General features: G+C 33.1%; 1 protein-coding gene across 1 annotated transcript in view; it reads right to left on the bottom strand.

Annotated features, from left to right (window-relative positions):
- LOC108728445 (histone-lysine N-methyltransferase, H3 lysine-79 specific) overlaps nt 1-13994 on the bottom strand; it is a 46644-nt gene that overhangs the window by 14002 nt on the left and 18648 nt on the right. Inside the window, exons 3-7 of the mRNA XM_018457000.1 lie at nt 9522-9590; nt 3758-3814; nt 1601-1669; nt 581-770; nt 5-179 (exon numbers count right to left, since the gene is read on the bottom strand). Coding sequence (XP_018312502.1) covers nt 5-179; nt 581-770; nt 1601-1669; nt 3758-3814; nt 9522-9590 — 560 coding nt within the window. The remainder of the gene's footprint in view (nt 1-4; nt 180-580; nt 771-1600; nt 1670-3757; nt 3815-9521; nt 9591-13994) is intronic.

Raw genomic sequence — 13994 nt, 5'->3', positions numbered from 1 at the left:
CGGCGGGCTCCAGCATCCGCGGCGTGGAGCTGCCAAACGCGAAAACGATGTGCGACCTCTCATTCCTCTTCTTTGCCTCGATGCGTGCCTCTCTCTCCTGATTTTTACGGAGGATAGCCTCCCGTCTCTCTCGCTCCGCCTCGCATATCAGCCGTTTTCTCTCTTCGACTTGATTTCGTCTGTATAAAAAAAAGCGACGAAATATAATTATAAAAAGAACATAATTTTAGACATAAAGTCTGTTTTCTGTGAATGAGCTAGAACATGCTTTTGAAACTTAAAGTGAGATAAGTATATGTTTGATATTTGGCGAAAGCGAGAAAGAGAGTTCTAGTGTACAAGAAAAAACATATAATTATACACATGAAACTTTTTACAAATAAGAGAGATACTAGATCATTTGCTATTTTATGTATAGATGTATTAATTCCTTTCAACAAAATATCAAGATACACGTAATTTAAGCGGAAAAGGATTTGCAAATTTGTTCTTTAAATTCTTTATTTAAAATTAATCAAATTAATTTATCAATTGGATCAATTGTAAAGTCTCTTAATTGCGGGATTTTATATCGACAAACCTGTCATTATCACGCGATCTAAGTTCATCGATGCGTCTTCGTCGCTCTTCCTCACGCTGTTCGCGGAAGCGTTGCGCGGCGAGAGCCTGCTGCCTGAGCTCCTCCAATTTCCGCTGCCGCTCCTCGTTCTGCCTCTCGCGGACGAGCTTCGCCCTGTCCAAGTCCTTCGTGCTTCCCGTCGACTCCCGTCCTGCGAATCACGCGAAACAAAAATATTCAGTATCTGCTTGCTAATTGCAAAAATTAATTGCAAATGCTTAGTTTGTGCCGATTGTTTTTCACAAACAAGTGAATTCGATTAGCGATCAATGCATCTTTTTTTTAGAATGTCATACGAAGAAGTTTTTAAATCGCAGCTTTACTCGATTATATATTTAATAATATAAATTTTAAGTTAAGCAGATTTAAATACATTGAGATAATTTACAATCGAAATTATAAAAGATTATTGTAAGTCACAAATAAAAGGGAAAGTTTGCAAATGAAAATTAATATTGTAAAATTTTAAACAATTCTCAAAGTAAATGTAATATAAACATATCGTAAGTAATATCAAATACCCAAATAATTGATTATTAAAAATAATTTATATAACAAGACAGGTATGTATATGTATGTGTATGTATATGTATGGGAATAAGATAATCAAAGGAATATGCTAATCTTATCTTAATAAAAAAAACAGATGGTGAATATATATATATATATATATAAAATACAATAAGATAGTCATAACTATAAAATAGCTATTTACAAACGAAATATTTAATCAGAGAATATGGTAAAATACATGACGCGATTAGAAATAATGTTCAACACACGAATGAGTTTATTTATTATTAGGTTAACATATAGATATGCAAAATTAATATAGGTAATAACCGCCATCGTTATTCGTTGACTGATATGAATGTTAGCATTAAAAGGTGTTACTATATCTTATTAGTATTATCGAAAAAGGAAGAATATACTGAGGAGAAAGAAGGAAGGTCTGTACAGTGCCCTTGAAAACGTTGGTACCTTCATTGTCGTAAGGACGATCGCCATCGAGGGAGTCCTCGTCGTAGAGACTTCGCGGGCGCTTCACATCTGCCAAGAAGAAAGCGAGACATGTGCGTGTACACGTAAGATTCAAGTATTAATAAGACTACAGCACGTACGAATGAATGAATGTATGAATGAATGAATAAATGGTTATTAAGGTATGCTATATATAGTGATATAGCATATGTGTGCTCGCGCGGTTAAAATGAATGGTTTGCATGCACGTGAGTGTTCGTGTTAACGCAAAATTGTGGACAGATGTTGCAACGAAGAAAAGTAATGGATAAATCGTGATGATGTTAGTATCGATAGGTTCTGGTAACTTTTGGTACATAAATACAAAATTTCATTAATAAAATAATTATTAAAGGAATTAAAAACTAAGGAATATAAAATTTAAAATAATAGACCATTCTAGTTCTTTTAATGTTCATATAAAGAACATTAAAACGTTGTCTTTTCATGGCTTTTCTTTGCCTAGTAAGCTTATCTAATTGAGTGACCCCCTTAAAAATCGTAATCTTCGTCTGCCTTTTGTAATTTCTTTGGAAAAGCTAATCAGACTATAAAAAGAAAGCTGTGTAATAAATCTGCTCTTTAGGTAGGTATAAGTTTTATAAATACGATAAAAAAATGGGCTTATCATAATGTGAAAAGAAAACCCATTTTCATTGAATATTAAAAATGTAAGCCGCATTCACTAAGAAGCTCTCAAGGCGAGCTAAAAATTGCGCATTAGCGAAAAACGTCATATTTTATCAGTCAATTTTATTATTATCAATCATGGATCAAAATGAAAATTGTGTAGAAAATGTTATAATATTCAGTATTTTATTTAATATTATACAAATTCTGTCAAATTATACTGACAGTTCAGTAAGAAAATAACGTCAGGATTTGTAAAAATATGTTACTTGAAAAATAAATAATATCCGCTTAACATTTTTAAGACATAGAGAAAAAACGTTTTTACGCGTAAACTCATTATATTTAATTTATTACATTTAAACAGAATTCACTTGCGAATGCAACAATATTCTCGATATTAATATACAGCGATAAATTTTTTACAATATCGTTTATTAAATTTATAAATGTATCAGAAGATTAGTTTTCAAACTGAAAAGCGTTAACCATTATTCGTCGAACACGCACTTCGTTACACAATTGTCAAATTACAGAACTCGTTAGCGTTGTTATTCATTGCAGGATGAACTCGATTTTTATATATCTTTCGAAATAGTACGTGCCGACCAAAAAATAAAAACGTTTAACATCGCACTGAGAAAAATTCTGATTGAAAATGAACGAACTAGAAGATTCTGATTATATCAGAGTTCTTGTTATTTCAACTAAAATTATAATAAGATTCAACAAAAAAATTCTGATTTGTTTATTTTCAACTAGAATTCCAATTAATGCAACTAGACTTTTTCAGTGCAGTTTTGTTAAAAAATAGCCTAGCAAAAGCAATATCTTATAGAGTCTCGATAAACGCGAGTGGGAAATATTATGTTCTATAACAATATTATATTCTGCGGCTTGTCGTTCAATAACATTCCATGATTCATATTCATATAAATTTATATATTTTTTTCACATTCAGAGATGATATTGTTCAATTCTCATGCTTGCAGTTAGTTAAATTAGATCCTTGCGCAAATCGAAATGCAAATAGAATTCACATCAGGATTTGTCACACTCTTCGTTATATAAAATCGAATACCAATAGATATTAGACATTTTTAGCATTTATTTACAGATTTATTTAGCATTTTCTAGTTATAATATAAATATAAATTATCTCGATTTCAAAAATATTATGTTAAAATTATTGCATTGGGATACGTTAATCTTTCGTTAACCACATCAAAATCATATGGAATCCCTTGGGTAACAAAACAAATCATGATACATATCACTTTTCGCTTTAACAATAGTAATAAACAATTATCTCAAAAGAAGTGTTTCTGCGCACACAAATACGCAAACGGGTTGGAATGCAATCTCGCTTTTAGATGTTTACCGCATCACTGCAGTAAATACAGCGATTCTCTCAATGTTGCAAAGAGATAAGTACCGCACACAAGTCACACAAGTTATCGAAACACGTTGAGCTCAACCCGAGCATACCTGTCAAAGAGAGGGAGTCGTCACCACCAATCTGGGCGAACCAGTGCATCGTTTGCTCTGCGGAAGACAAATTTGATGGTGTACACATTCTCTGAGGGTTATAAAGTTCGCGTGGTTCGTAATACTCTTCGCGTGATAAACGTTACCATCACTGTCAGCGAAAGATATGTGTTTAACGATCAATGATATCAAAGTGCATTGCTGTAGATAGCACCAGCTGGTTCTAGTATATTGTTTACCTAATGACGACAGAGTGTCATATATTTACGTTACATGATACTGCAATTTATTTGAGCACTTGTTAAATGATATTATTTTCTCTGAAAAGAATTGCTTAAAATTATACTATCTAATTATGCTGTGGCCTTTTGAAACTTTGCAATAAATAAACACTGCTAACTGTATCTGCGTAATGAAGTTATTCATTAAATTTCTATATTCGAAATTACATTTTCGTTGAGCGATGAGGTATATTGATCGACACCTCGTTATCTCACGTATATACAATCGGTGCCAGTGAAGTCTTTCGCTTTGCATCCATATTGCATAAATCCAATATATCCCACTTTTCCCTACGCTTGTTAATTGCAACGCAGCTGGCTTATTTTCATCCTTCGCGATCCGTTTTCGACAAGTGTTAACGGAAACGACCGCCAAGCTGCCAATATTATTTCCTACCACTGATTACAAATACTAGATGGGAGGGAAGAGTGTGAGAACAAAGAAGGAAGAAATGGTACCATCTATCTCTGATGGTAATTGGACATGTCATTAGTAATACTGACGCGGAATCGAACGGGAACGAGAAAGAGAAAAAAAAAAGAATGTGAGAGATGAAATACCGAAGACTACGGGGAATGATATGAAAAGAAGATATTTTGCGACGTCACGAATATCGAATTACGTCGCAACATGCAGAAGAGGATTCTCTCCGATGAAAACAGCGTTTGGATTTTTCAAATAACGTATGGTAGTAATATAAGACTCGCTCTCCTTTTATCGAAGATAGGAAACTGTTGAGAGTCACTTGCACGTAAATGTAATTTGGAAGACGAATTCATATTGAATCACTAGGGAAATACTCGATATACTCGCTCAAGTACAGTTGAGTGGAGTGCTCTAAAAATAAAAAGGAAAAGTAAGTCGAGAGATTCGCAAAAAATCGCCGTATGAAAGTTTGATATCGTCGTCTCTATTTATTTAACTATTTATGGGAAAATCAATGGACTTTATATTGAAAAAATTTGCAAAATCGTGAATTATTAAAGTAGTGACTTTTTATTACTCACATATGTGCCATCATATTCGCCAATAATTTTTTTTGAAGATTGTTAAATATTAAAGAAGCAATGGTAACCAAATCCCTTGAGTTAAATATTATTTTGTTATTTCTAACTTCCATGTGTATCAAATCATTTTTGAAGTTAGTTTCAAAGTAAACAACGTCCATAATATATGGACTTAGTAAATAATAAATTAAATTTAAATCAAATTTAGTGTATTTTTTAAAATTAAATTATTAAAGTTTAATATTTTAGTTAAATTAATAATATATTGAAAAGAAGCAGTATAAAAATGATTAAAAATTCAAATTGGATATAAATAGTAAGTTATGAATTTAACAGTGTGTCTAAAAATATAAGTAAAACAATTTTCAGCATTCTTATATTTAATCAAGAATCGACATTTTACAATTGGATAAACAATGTTAACATAATATATGCAGAATACTGCGGGCATAACATGCAATTGTAATTCTTACAGATAAAAGAGTGGGAAGAAAAAAACTTCGCTACAAAGCGCGCGTCAGAGAAATCTCTTCTCTTTCGTCCATTATCCTGATCAAAAAGATTTTTCTTGTTCGACTGTGGAAAACAAGGAACTTCTAAAGACAGAGTTAAGATAAAGATACTCGTTGAATCATTATTTTCGAGGACGTAGATGCACTGTTTGGTATTGCACGTAATCCCTAGAGCTATTAATCTCCCTGGTTATCCGGAAACGCACAATGCGTCTCGATCCATCCCTCTCTCTGAAAGCTGTCCTCCACATAATGTCGCCGTTAATTCATTCGCCTTTGACGAATGGAACGGAACAGCGCATGAAGAACAATGCGATTGCATTAAATATATAGGTGTTACGGTTAGTTTTGAGGGATTTTTTGTCAAAAAGCAGTTTATTTTTGAGAGATGTTAAATTATATTTTATTAAAAATATTTTCCACCGCTAGAGCTACAACTTTTTCTCATTTTTCTGATAATAAGTGGATTCCGCGATCAAAAATAGTGTTCATCCTTCGAAGCAACCTATTTATCGAGCTATTTTTTTATTTCATCATATGGTTTGAAGTGCCTCAGCAAGGTCGTGCTGTATTGATCGAAATAAGTAATAATCCGAAGGAGCAAAAAATGGTTTTGTAATAAAGTATCTAAAAGTTTAGTTATAGATGTAGATTTGAAAATAATTTTGTTAGACCTTCAAAATAATTATGTTGCTCAAACTAATCGTTAGAATATATGCTGATTGTTAAAAACATTTTGCAGCATTGCTCACTATGTTTGAGCGTCCTACATAATTATTTTGATGGTATAACAAAATTATTTTCAGATCTGTATATATTTAAATTTTCAGATACTTCATCAAAATTGTTCTTTCTGAATATAGTATGCGATATTTTAGGCAATGAGAGAGAGAGATTCATTAAAATTCTGATTTTCGCGACGAAAATATTTACAGCTGCATATCCGTAATTTGAGATGCAAGGATAGGTACAATGCGGTAACCGAGACATTTTAACAAATGAAATACAGTGAGCCGTCGCAGTCTGTCGCCCGGAGGAATGCGCTCATTCGAACCGGTGGTTTATCTATCATGCAGCTGCAGTCATAACCTTCGTCATCGTCGTCTTGGAGGCTCAAACGCTGGAAAATCCACCAGTGGATACACATAGTTCTGTTAATCTCCCTTCGCTTGGAAGTGGGTCGGAAAACAATGGAATCCGTCGCTTCCATCTCTTGATGGAATCCGTCGCTTTTGTGTGGAGGTTGTCTTCCTAATTCTCTCCCTTTACTTCTTTCCACCTCCTCGGCTTTTCCTCTCGAATCCGCTATTCATTCACTTGACTGTTCTATCTCGCCAACCTTGCTCGAGTGGCGATGTAGAATGCGAATAGATATACGCTAGTTGAAGTCATGCGAATGATCCATGAGGTGTTGCCGCGAGTAACGAGGTTTTCTTATCGATGATTGTGTTTTTCATGTTTGCTGAAGCGATAATTACCGCGTCGGGTGACGCCTAGATATTCATATGAATTATGTCTGAGAAGAAATATATCATTGGAAAGATAAATCACCATCTCTTATTTGCAGATGGATGAATCGATATAAAAGAACAAATGTTGGAAAAATTTGTATTTTAAGTTATTCATTTTTTATGATTTGTTGTTGATATTTAGTTTATACTCGTATTTTATAAATTTCTAATTTATGCAAGATAAATTGTGTTTATTGTACTATACGGAGAATTTTCTTTTAAAATTTACCCTAAAAATATGGTAGAGAGAGAAGAGTTGTGGCACAATAGAATATTTTAAAGATTTTTATCATGCACTTCATTGTAGTTATATTAATGAATGAGAAAGCTTTACACTAAAATTCTTTGAAATACAATGTTGTCCCACGACTGTCATATTTTCAAGGTAAATTCTAAGAAAAAATTCTCTCCGTGTACTTATTAAAATAAATTTTTAGAAAAACCTTTTTTTTTTCGACGTGCGTAGAGTAACTTTATGTAGGTAAATTTTTAATAAAGGCCGTGGATAACGATCGAAATTGTTCTCATTTCTCACGCTCTAGGATGTTAGTGTTTAATTTAACGAGCGAACGTGCTTCTTGAGCACGGACGATATTTATATTTCGAATTTAAAGCCTCGATAATTCTCTTTGTCTTTTAAGTTAAACAAAGGCACTTTAAATATTGTGCAAGTGCTTCATTAATTTTTAAGTAAACTAGAGAAAGTAACTTGAGGAAAGACATACACGTGTTTCCTAGATAATATTTTCCCATTTTCTTCTTTCGCATTATTCTCATAAAATCCGTTATTAAAATAAGAGACAAATTAAACTTTCCATTAAACTTTCAACTGCACAAGTATAAATTAATATATTGTACGTGTAATAAATTATCTGGTGCGAGTTACACGTACGCACACACTCATATTCGACATGGACCTTGTTAGTTATTTAATTATACCAGATGCTGAGATGTGTTTAATTACATAATCATATAATAAATTATGCATCGCCGTCTCTTCTTTCGAATTAAATTTTTATGCATTACCACGCGCGCGATTTTTCCGGCCACATAAAGGACTTATTAGCAATTTCATGGACGCTTTTCACAATTGATTAAACTAATGCGACGGTGTCTCCCACAAAAGCGCGGATTGCATTTGAAGCGTTATTAAATCCTCTTGATTAGGAGAATTGCATTTGTTATCTACCGCGACTCGGAGATCGTACTTCGGATTCATCTCGATAGTACCTCTCGGTTCTACCACAGATTGGAAAGCAGTTACGTGGTTTCTCGCGCGAGATTAATATCGTTATCGACAGTGGAATATCTCGGTGATGTAGCAACCTACATTTTTTACGAGAATTCGACAAAGATTTTGAATTTATACGGAAAGAACGATTTTGTTAAAGTATCTAAAAATCTAGCTAGAAAATATTAAAATAAATTTAGCTGAATCATCATATTTATATAAGAAACTCAAGCATGATACTGTAAAAAATTTAGACAACCAGATTGAGCGCTCTACATAATTATTTTGATAGATAAAAAAAAATATTTGCGAATCTGTATTTAGCTAACTTTATAATATTTAAGCACACAAAATCATTCTTTCCATGTACGCAAAATATTTGACAAATTCTGATTATTCTCGTATAATTTTGTAAAGCGGTTTTAATCATTTTTTAAATGAACGAATTGAGGAATTTTATGAAGCAGATTATTTGATATTATTACTATTCAAATTAGTATAATTTATGTTAAACGTAGCGTTTATACTGATAAATTTAATATGTAAAAAATCTAACTAAGTGAATACTTTGAGCAATTCGATCGTACCTCTGCGTTTTGAAAGTACATGCTCGAAATGTCAAATGTCTTTCAAGCTTCTCCAATAAATATTGACCTGTATATATATTTGTATGTACATATGTCTGTGTCACTATTTATATCACAAATAAATGATCAAGCTGTGCTTTGAAGCATCACGGAAATGTCGAGAGATACGAAGTGCGATATTAAAAAGTGCACCGTGTTCAAATCCGCCGTGTAAATGTCAAAAAGCCACCGTGAGAAGTATCACATCGAGCATCACACTTGCTACGAAGTAATAAAAAGTTCTCAAGTCAGCGCTTTAGAGTTTCGAAAATCAGTCAGGTTATATTACAAGATAGATAAGAAAAAAAGAGAAAAAATTAAATTAAATTTTAGAGCACGAAAAACACCGCATTATATCATTTTCATAACAAAGGTATTTCTTTAACATAATTTTATACGGAAATTTAGGAAATTAAGAATTATTTATTAAATAGCTTTAGAGCTTTTATTCATGCTTGTTGCTAAGAATAGCAAATCATTTAATTGTGTATTTTGAGATACAATGTGGCGATCCTTTCGGCTCGATAAATTGTAGTATTCTATTACAACAAATGAAAATACCCTAAATGCAATCAATTGTGTTCGTAGAACTTACCCTTCGTGAGAGAGTGGCGATTGTGTGCAGAACTGGACCTTTGGTTAGTTTCCTCAGGAGCGGCTCCAGCTGCAAAATAAATTGTTCCACATAAAACAATTCACTCCGCTGTATCGAAGTTAGTTATTGAATATGCGAGCGTGTTATGGCAGTGAATAAAAATTTAATTAAAAGCGGTCGTCTGATGACATACAGTTTCGAATGCTTCGAGCACCTTGCGCCGTGCCGGTATTAGTATTTTAGTAGCCGCATCAATTCCTTACAGTGAAACAACTGGTGTCATGGAAGGCAGAGGGCAGGAAATTTAATTAAAGTTACTATTTTGGATTATATTATCTAAATTCATCATCTGAATTTAGTTTAGGATTATTAATTAAGCGCAACTTTAGACAGTTCATAATTCGTCAGAATTCAAGATAGAATTCTATTTATAATTTCATATAGATACTCTATAATTTATGTCAGAACAGAATTCTATTTATAATTTCATGTATATTCTAGTATAATACGCGTGTGAATTATAGATTGTTAGTTGATTTAATTTTGCTATAACCGATTAAATTATGATTTAGAATAATTCATAACTTTGCAATTAGTTTCGCAATATCTCGATATTCAAAATTAGATATTATGTGAAAGTTAAGCAAATATTATAAAAGACAGATTCCCAAAATATATTTATTATTAAACGAGAAGTTTATCGTTTTTAATCGCAAATAAAACCGAGATATCGACAGGGAATGAGACGAAACATCCACACGTACCACAAAGAAATTGCATTATATGCCAATGAGTATCATCGAATCGTGCAATGCATGTAGGTAAGAGCTAGGCACAATGACAAGGAGATGCGTATCTGGTGCACAACATGTATAGGGTAGATGCGGTAGTTGAACTTCGACATTTCGCCGAGAGGGTCTTTTCCTTCCATTACGCGGAGACATTCACCGACTAAATTGAGTGGAACTTGGACGCGCTAGTGAAAAGGTTCGATATGCAGGCTCATGTCCTCCGAATGAAGCATATATCTCCAGCGCACCTAATTCACTTCGAGATTCGATAAATAAAATTACACTTCGTTACTTCTGTTTACCTCAAATATTAAAATCACCATATATAAATTTTTAAACTTTTTAAAAACGTGCTGATAAAGAATAATTTTTTAAAATTAATGTTGCAAGACACGAATTACTATTATTATTTTTAGCTTAATACAGAAACGATTTATCGACAATTTAAAAAAAAAAACTAAATTACCTCCTGCATAAGAAACGACGGAAGAGAGTACTTAGGCTCTAATTCCAACCGCAAGATAAGATTTTAAGTGAGAGCATAGAGAGAGTAGGAAGAGAATAATCTGAGTCGACGGTGAATCTCGCTTCCTACAGCAGGTGTGCTGCAGTTTAAAGTATCGGGCGGTGGATAATGACGCGGAACGACGGATGAGGACGCTAACGATGATAACGCGAGACGTTTATGGAGAGGAGAAAGCATTTTATCGCACGTCGTCAGAGTTTACCATCGATAGTCGCTCTTACGAGGACAGCTCTCCAAATTTTCGCTAAATTCGCGCTATTAAGACGTCGCTGTCAGATAATGAGAACGGAGAGGGTAAGACGCCGATGAACGTCGAGATAAAATCTCCGATACAAGGTATCCTCTCGCGCATCGCGAAAGGAAACATGAGACACGGGACGAAAATCCAAAGTAAATCTTTTGTGGTTTAAAGATTCCGGAAGTGTACTCAAGAAGGCATCGTCGCGATTTGTCAGAATTAGGAATCTCGCTGTGAAAAGAGAATCCGATTCGCTTAACAATGTTCTCTGATGTGCTTTTCAGTTCACATAAAGGTACACAATAACCGTCAGTTTTCCGTTGACTTCTCAAAAGTGCAGTTATTTATAGTATTTACACTATTGTTAATTATACTAGAGGGTGAATATAAAAATATTTTCGCATTTACTTTAGATTATTTATTTATTTATTATTTTTCCCAGATTAAGAATGAGAAATAAGACGTGAATGATAGACTTAAACAATTCAAAAGTAACAAAAGGTCGCAATGCGTCAATCTTTTATTCAAAACATTGCACGGATTTCGTGTAATATGAAGTTATTACAAACTAATAATCGCTCATTGTAACACAATTGAAATATCTGTGTAACGAATCTAAGAAATAATGCAAAAATCGTGCAATAAAGCCTATTTATTATTCGTTGAAGAATATTAAAAATATAATGATTATTTTACTTATTTCGTAATATGTGTTAATATTTAGACAGCGCGCGGCCTTGGGGTTAGTTTTCACGCGACGGGCGAGCGACGCGTCATATTTACGCGCGGAAACTGCGCAGTCATTCCTATACTGAGGCTCGTAAATGCAGGTAGCCGCATCACTTTGGGTTCTTCACATTTTTTCTTGGAATGCAATTGAGACAAGTGTTAAATAGTATGAAACATCGTACTTTATAAATGCTCACAGTATAAGGTTACTAAATCGTGCGATTAGCTTCATAAATGGATCGAGATGACAATCGCATGTATTACGGAACAGATATTTCGTATATAGTCATTTGGAATCAAAATGCGACAGAAAACAGGATTTATTATTTTTCATTATTAACATAATTTTTTAAAATCAAATAAAGTTTTTTATTTGATTTAAAAAAATTATTTTCAAATCAAAGAGAAATTTTTTCTTTAACCGTATAGCAAAGAAACATTTCTTTGAATCGAAGAAACCTTTCTCTAGGTATATTTTACAATAATTTAAAAATGATAATTAAAGAAAAAGGATTATTTTAAATTATTTTGAAATTTTATAAATATGTATTTTTAAGATATTTTTTTGGAAAATGTAGAATTATTTTTATGAATGTCTGACTGAATGGTGAATTAAAAAATTCAATGCTTTTGTGAAAATTATATGTGAAGAACATCATTGTTAAAAAGATTTTTAGAGTCTCGGTCAAAGTTTTCTAACATTTTTACGTTTCTCTCAATGTTGTTTTCCCGAGGGATTAACTCGATGTTGTAGCGAGGCGAATGAATCGAAATCGCGTTTACTGCGTCACTGAGAGTACGAATGGAGTCTCTAGCAAATTTAGACACACTTGAAACTACAGCGGGAATACAAAGCGGAATAAAAGGAAACGGCCGCATGGGAATAAACGTGAGTACGCCAGTTCTTGTATCTGTATGACAAACGGGCCACATTTGAACAACATACGCTATAGATATAATCTCGCGATTTGTCGGTTGTCAACACAAGAATCACGAATAAACTATATCGCTACCTGACTATGTCTGACGGTGCAACGACAATCTTGTGAAAGCACTTATGGCAAGAAACTGTTTTCAGTTGACGGAGATTCAAAAATTTTGTTTGATCTTAAAAAATGATAGTATACAAAAATAATATTTTAAAATTCGGAAATGTTTTTCTTAAAATTTTAATTATAATTTAATATTAAAATAGCTTTCAATATTATTTTTAAATTCATAAAAGATTGATGTGAAGATATATAATTTAGTATGTTTTTTTGTATAAAAGATTCATTGTTGCATATTTATATAATAAATTGTTTTCTTTATTTGTTGCTCGGAAAAATACATTTTTTAAAATTCAAAATTTCTGAGCACGTGAAAACATTTAGTGATATCATGAATTCGTTTGGTGAGCTCGGAACTCACAGCATCTCAATTTTTAAATGGAGTCTTTTATATTCTCGGATGAACTCTGTTTGCCCGGAGGTACTTTTCTGGATGTGCAACAATTCTTATCGTGTCTCGCAAGTTACACCCTTTCTACATCGCTACATAGGGGAAAAAGCGCGCTCACCAGGAGCCATAAATTTTCAGGCATTCTCATGCAAACTAATGTTGAAAAACTAATGGAACGGTATGTGTAAAAAAATTCAGAAAATGTAAAGCAGAAGACTTAAACTTTTGCATAGAATAAATTTCATTAGTTTTAAAAATACAATTAGATAGAGTTTTATTGGATTTGTACGCAGAGAAAAAGCTATACGCGGATATACGTAAAACACGTGAAAAAAATTTTTATTTTTAATCAAGCAGCGTTACGTGAACACAATGATCAGAAAACTTGATTTCTTACGTTATGTAAGAAATTCACGTACAGGCAATAGAATCGATTTGCATAAATCTCTGACGTGGACCGTATTGTGTTAATGTATTGCGAACGAGAGCAAGAATGTCGGTTTATGACACAAATTAATTTTTCGTCTCCCTTCTTGAGGCCCGTATGATCTAGTGACCGGATTCATTTGCAGGTCATTAGCAAGAACCGGTGATTATCTCGTCGTGTTGCGTACACTCGAATGCACTTCAAGGTCCCAGAAGCAAATATCAGCAGCCGTTTAACTAGTTGGCAAATACACGCTAACGCATTTAGTACGACGGTCGTCGGTGATTCGGAATTGCGTCATGTGTACCTACACACATAAACA

The sequence above is a fragment of the Mycetomoellerius zeteki genome, unplaced genomic scaffold (assembly GCF_001594055.1).
Source record: "Mycetomoellerius zeteki isolate Tzet28-1 unplaced genomic scaffold, Tzet1.0 scaffold62, whole genome shotgun sequence".
Lineage (NCBI taxonomy): Eukaryota > Metazoa > Arthropoda > Insecta > Hymenoptera > Formicidae > Mycetomoellerius > Mycetomoellerius zeteki.
This window is presented reverse-complemented; position numbering and strand designations above follow the sequence as displayed.